The sequence below is a fragment of the Nannobrachium achirus genome (assembly GCF_963921795.1).
Source record: "Nannobrachium achirus genome assembly, chromosome: 6".
Classification (NCBI taxonomy): Eukaryota; Metazoa; Chordata; class Actinopteri; order Myctophiformes; family Myctophidae; genus Nannobrachium; species Nannobrachium achirus.
Window position 1 is genome coordinate 69649891 of NC_137815.1, and position 6875 is coordinate 69656765.

A 6875-nucleotide genomic window follows, 5' to 3' on the forward strand; every position below is an offset into this window, starting at 1 on the left:
GTTTGACAGCACAATCATCAGTGTATTTTGGATTCATGTTAATTTGTGTTTTCAGATATTTAACCACTTGAACCGTCAATACTTAATAAACTTGACCTTTCACTCTGTACTTAGTCTGCTCTTTTTCCCCTCTACACCAAACCTCTTTGCCGAAAATAGCCGATCTACAAGCTCACAACACCTCGCAGCACGAGTCGTTGTTAGCCTGTGGACCTGCTATTTTTGGATAAAGTTCTCAGAATATGGACGCTAGGGTTCAAGTGGTTAAAGTAGAAAATAATAAAAATCTATCACACAAAGATTTCGGCGGCACCACTGTAGTAACTCTGAGGATCCCCTAGGGGTCCCGGACCCCCTGTTGAAGTGGTGTTAACTTGTGTTGTGATCGTCCTCCTCCATCAGATTCTGCTGGGACAGAAGTACTCCTTCTCGGTGGACTGGTGGTCGTTCGGGGTACTGCTGTTCGAGATGCTCATCGGCCAGTCGCCCTTCCACGGCGACGACGAGGACGAGCTGTTCGAGTCCATCCGCATGGACACGCCCCACTACCCCCGCTGGATCACCAAGGAGGCCAAAGACCTCATGGAGAGGGTTTGTAACTCTACCGCCTCACTCTGTCTGCACAATGAAACCGCTCTGTTTTCACACAGTTCAAAGGAACGTTACCTTTCCATAATGTACCTCCAAATATAGAACAGTGAAGTCATGACGTGACTCGCTCATCCCCCGGTTCCACAGAAGTAATTCTCTACAGAGAATAACATTGGGTCATCTTAAATCATCTCATATAAGCATTGTGGTCCAAAAATAAACAAACGGTCTTTGCGATATTGTCGGCAAGGTGGCTCTGTATGGTTTATTATAGTCAGTCACTCATAAGTGATAAAGCCTGTTTCTAGCAAAAATGTAACGAATTCGGCGACAGTAATATTAGCGTTTTTTCACCATCAGTTGATTCTTCATATCCATTATGAGTCAAACCGCTGAGATCATTTGTTTATAATTGGAACACAGTTCTTATATGACGCCATATGAAAAAAGGTCTATGGGAATTCAGAATGGGGGAAGAAAACCGTGAACCAGGTAGGATGTGTAAATTACGTCACACTCTATTGGTAAGACATCTGTAGCTTCTGTAGCTGCTCCATTGAATAAAAATCGATCGTTCAAATGAGTCTTGAATGGTGAAACAGGTCTCAAAATCACTAATTTAGAACTGTCGACTGTATATAACATACCTGCTTCTGTGTTATTATTTTTTTTAAATAAAAATGTCAACTTCCTGTTGATTTTACTTTCCAGGATCCTGGGAAACAGGACATTTTCATTCTGAAAAAAATTAGGGCCTTGTAATGTTATACAGTACATTGACAAAATCTGATTGGTTTGTGTTAAAACAGGCTTTGACATCTGTTTCACTTGTAAGTCAGTGGGGAGAATATGTTGGGATTATGTTTTTCTTTCCATCAACGGAGCAACTATTGGCGATATCTTGCCAATGTTTGTTACTTCATACTTGTTACATCATAATGCTACATCAGTTACATCATGGCATGGTAAAGGGCTTTGCACACAGGACCGTTGCGTTTCTTTCCGTTTGCTGCTTGATTAAAACGCATTGGATTTGGTGTGCAAGGCTGTGCGGAATCCATACTGCGGATCCGAAGAGGAGTCATAAAAGGAGTCAATGAGTTTTCACCGCATGCGACAAGACGCACAAATCGAACTGGGTTCGATCTGGAAAAAAAACGCACAGCCCCAGCCACCTGCCGCATGGCAAATTCGGAGCCGGTGTGCATGAGGTCATAGAGAATCATTGTTTTCTTTTAAAAAATGAAATCGTCCGTTGTTTTCCGTGCGGAAAAAAAAACGCGTCTGTGTGCAAAGGGCTTAACTCTACATCTACAACCTAAATCTCAACCAAAATGTAATCGTTCTTTAAATGAACACTACAGGTTTGGACTGTGTGCCATCCTGTGTGATGCCATGTATTCCTCTATACATAACCTATCTGTCTGAAACAGCAACAACATCCCAAGTTATCCCTTATTATTCTCTTTACTTGTGCCCCCCTGCAGCTGTTTGAGAGAGACCCCACTCACAGTCTGTCTTATTCTGTCTCTTTACTTGTGCCCCCCTGCAGCTGTTTGAGAGAGACCCCACTCACAGGCTGTCTTATTCTGTCTCTTTACTTGTGCCCCCCTGCAGCTGTTTGAGAGAGACCCCACTCACAGTCTGTCTTATTCTGTCTCTTTACTTGTGCCCCCCTGCAGCTGTTTGAGAGAGACCCCACTCACAGTCTGTCTTATTCTGTCTCTTTACTTGTGCCCCCCTGCAGCTGTTTGAGAGAGACCCCACTCACAGGCTGTCTTATTCTGTCTCTTTACTTGTGCCCCCCTGCAGCTGTTTGAGAGAGACCCCACTCACAGGCTGGGCATCGTGGGCAACATCCGTTTACACCCCTTCTTCAAGACAATCAACTGGCCAGCCTTGGAGGCCAGGGAGGTGGAGCCCCCTTTCAAACCCAAAGTGGTATGTTGTAGTCATCATCATTTCCTAATAGGAATGAACCCATGAAGACCTGATAACTCCTCAAATGCCTTCTAAATCAGTATAGACGGGGCGCCTGGTGGCCTAGTGGACCAGGTGCATACCATATAGGCATTGCCATTTCGGTATCAATGCCTGTCGGCGTCGCCGGTTCGATTCCCGATCCGGGTGACCTTTGCCGCATGTCACTCCCTGTCTCTCCCCCATTTCCTGTCAGTCTACTGTCCTATCCAATAAAGGCAAAAAGCCCAAAAACAAAATCTTAAAAAAAATAAAAAAAAAATCAGTATAGACCAGGGGATAATACTGATTGCGACCGTAGGGAGCTACTTACTGTAGAAACCTCCACCGGCTGTCTGTCAGTCAGTCAGTCAGTCAGTCAGTCAGTCAGTCAGTCAGTCAGTCAGTCAGTCAGTCAGTCAGTCAGTCAGTCAGTCAGTCAGTCAGTCAGTCAGTCAGTCAGTCAGTCAGTCACACTTTTGCCCTGCTCATATCTCCACAACCGTTGCCTCCATCCATGCCAAATTTTGCACACACACTCCTTGACTGCCAAACTACAACCTCCAAGGACCCCCAGGTCCCTGGAGGACCCCCAGATGTAAATGACCAAATGTGCTCACACGTCACACGTCACACTTTTTCCCTGCTTATATCTCCGCACCCGTTGACCCGATCCATGCCAGATTTTACACACACACTCCTTGCCTGCCAAACTACAACCTCCAAGGACCCCCGGAGCCCCAGGGACCCCCAGGTCCCTGGGGGACCCCCAGATGTAAAAAATGACCAAATGTGCAAAAATGACCAAATGACCACCCCAACGGGGCTGCTCACGGGGAATTCCCGGGGACCACCGACTCCTGGTGCTCCAGAACGGATGCAAAAGTGGTGGCGCCCCCAGTGGAGGACCCCCTGCCACTGCAGCGCACATAAAATGCCGTAACTCGGGCTAGGAGCGTCCGGGAGAGCCGGGGCCGGTACCTATTCGTCCGCCAAGGCAACGCGGAGACCCCACCCCTCATTTCTCACATGGCCCTATTGTAGCGCCACCTTCAGGCCGATTTTTACAACACATTTTTGGACACTGCTCCTACAGTTTTTGCCCTAAAATCACGAATATCACTACACAGCATGTCTACACTCATGTCATCAACATGGATCAGGAAGATTTTGGAAAAACACATTTTTGCCCTATTTGTGGAGATAAGCCACCTACGGTCGCTTATCTCCCGATTAGGGAGTCTTACTGGTATTTTCACAAATTAGTACCACCCAAGGTAACCGTAAGTTTTTTACATTTTTGTCGTCCTACATGTCTCTAGTTTATATTTTGGTATGATAACCCTTTCTGAGAAGTAGCTTAATTGATGTTATCACCAGTCGGTGTCCCATTAACTTTACATTACAGGGGAAAAAAGGTAAAAAATAATCAGCTTTATGTAGCATATGAGGGGTCAAACTAGGGGTTTTTCATGATTCTGAATCCATTGCAAGCATCTGTTTTGCACAAAAAACATTCCTTGGGCTAAAACGGCCCTCTCAAATGTGTGAAAAGTGATGACTCATCACTTTTCATCCCTTTTTCAAACCACTAAACCGTCGTTTTTAGTGATAACATCAAGTAAGCTACTTCTCAGAAAGGGTTATCATACCAAAATATAAACTAGCGACATGTACGAAGAAGAAAATCCAAAAAATGTTACGGTCACCTTGGGTGGTACGAACATTTGTATTATCCCCTGTACTACTAGTTCTCACCAGGGCAGGAATTTCAGGGAGGTCATGAAGGCCATGGCCGTCGTTGCCCCTTGGCCTTGTGCCCCTCCAAAATATGGCATGCCCTGAGGCCACAGTGGCATTAATGCCCCATGCAGCAGCTGACTGTACTACTTTATCCTCTGTCTCTGTCTTGTCAATATGTAGACACCAGTGTCTTTCTTTTTTGAAGCGGTGAAAGCCGCTTCCAAGGAGTGGCTTTGTGTGTCCCGTACATGTCCATATATGGTCATTCCAGTCCAGAATGAACAGGCAATTGTCTGTCCCGTGCATGCAGAATTGAGGATTGGTCAAGCTTCACATGACAATTTGGCCCTCCAGATAAAATCATTCATTCATTCAGAATTCATAAAAATATAGAACTAAAGCACATAGAAAGTATAGATCTAGAACACAGAATGTATAGATCTAGAACACAGAGTTCATAGCTCTAGAACACATAGAATAAAAATTCACCGCTTCACTTCGAACCAAGGTTAGATTTTTTGTTGAGTCCCCATTTATAAACCAATCCAGTATCTTTAATTTGTGCAGGGCTGAGCATCAGATTGTAAAGACCCGTTTATTTATTTCACAGCAGATGTAGCATTCTACATATTAAATGTAACCCTTAAATTCAATTAATTATTTCAATGGACTAAAATCTTGTTTTATTTGATGGCCTTCCTGACCTGGCATTTGGCCTTTGTGCCCTCAAAAAATGCACAACTCCAAAGGCCAAGTGGCCTTGCCCCTAAAATGATGACATTCCAAGCCTAGTCCTCACACTTTTGAGATTTTTAAAAAAAGAAAGAAAATAAATAAAAATAGCAGATGTACAAGCTTGCAGTGTGGCAGATCTGCTGTGAGCTTGTAGATCTGCTATTTTTGAATAGCCAGTGCTAAAATCTAAAATGACACAGATGCTTTGTATACTTTGTAGACCAGGAATTTATTTGTGATTGTTTGTGTGTAGGGAAAAGGAGGGGACCAAATATAGAGGGTACCTGTATTTGGTCCCCTCCCTTTTCCCTCTACATTGTCTTATTATTTAGGACCCCAAATTCGGGGGGAACGTCCAGAATAGAAACGCTAGGGTTCATGTGGTTAAATCATGATAGCCGCGGTAAGACATGGTTTGTGTCTTCGGATTGTTCAATTATAATATATCTTCTTCATATCTTCTATATGTTTCCACTCTTTTCACACAATTCTTCTGGTCATTTACAGAAAGCAGCCAACGATTGCAGCAACTTTGACCGCGAATTCCTCAGCGAGAAGCCTCGTCTGTCGCACAGCGACAAGAACTTCATAGATTCCATGGATCAAAGCGCTTTTGATGGATTCTCTTTCATAAACCCCAAAATGGAGCATCTTCTAGAAAAGTGACCAACACCCCCCCCCCCCCCCCCCCCCACACACACACACACACACACACACACACACACACACACACTGTTTGCATAGCTGTGGTTCTCAAACGTTTTCGTTTCAGGGAACCCCAATAACTCTTGAGAGTGTACAGATGCAACCAAATAGTCCATTTTAGCCAGGGACCCAGTCACCCAAAATGTGAGATGATCTGTGATGTCATACCGTACTTATTTCTGTTTTATCTATTAGTTTGGTCATTAAGGTCCACAGAATGAGAGGTCTGCTCTGCCGGAAACATTGCGAAAAAAGGTTATGGCCATTTGTATATTCACTATGTGAGGGGACCCCTCACATGCTACCTAAAGCAGATTTTTTCATTTTTTTGTGTATAGTGAAGTCCATGGGACAGTGAATACCGGTATACAAATGGCCATTACTTTTTTTTGCGATGTTTCCTGGCAGAGCAGACCTCTCATTCCATGGACCTTAATGACCAAACTAATAGATAAAACAGAAATAAAAAGTACAGCATGACATCACATGTTCAATTCTATTCCTTGAGCTTTTGGGCTTGGGGGTCCCTGACTATTTGTACACTCTCCGAGTTACAGACCTGTAAGGGTCCATTTGGGACGCCTACAAGCAGTCCTGGACCCCACTTTGAGAATCATCGTTGTATAGCATCGCGGTATTAGAGAAGAAACAAAAGTAGGGTTACATCAATACTGTTTTAGGGACAGATCACGTACTGTAGACCAGTGTTTCTCAACCACTGTGCCTGGAGACCTTTGGTGTGCCCCTGAGAAGGGTCAAGTGTGCCCCTTGAAACAGCTTGAAAGCCAGTATTGTATTTATCATTTTAAAAATGATTTAAACTAGTGAAAACAGACGATCTGCAAGCACACAACGCCTCGCGGTGCGAGGCGTTGTGTGCTTGTAGATCTACTGTTTTCACTACTGTTGTGCGACAGCCTTGTATGATGAAGCAGGGCTTTACTTTGCGAAGAAACGTACAATAAAAGGTTTCTTCCCAACAGTGACGACATTTACACCCCCGTATTAGGTTGATGTGCCCATGGATTCTTGGGACATGAAAAGTGTGCCCATGCAGAAAAAAGGTTGAGAAACACTGCTGTAGACGTCTATTCTATGATATCCTCGTCGGGTACTCGTAGAAACGATTAAGAGTAAACTAT

The 6875-nt window shown here is 44.1% G+C and overlaps 1 protein-coding gene across 1 annotated transcript in view; it reads left to right on the top strand.

Moving 5' to 3' along the window:
* LOC308287525 (protein kinase C delta type-like) overlaps positions 1 to 5694 on the top strand; it is a gene marked incomplete at its 3' end in the record, with an annotated part of 64550 nt that extends 58856 nt beyond the window's left edge. The window contains exons 16-18 of the mRNA XM_080728731.1: positions 403 to 591; positions 2404 to 2532; positions 5536 to 5694. Of these exons, the coding sequence (XP_080584857.1) occupies positions 403 to 591; positions 2404 to 2532; positions 5536 to 5694 (477 nt within the window). The remainder of the gene's footprint in view (positions 1 to 402; positions 592 to 2403; positions 2533 to 5535) is intronic.
* Positions 5695 to 6875: the final 1181 nt, after the last annotated feature.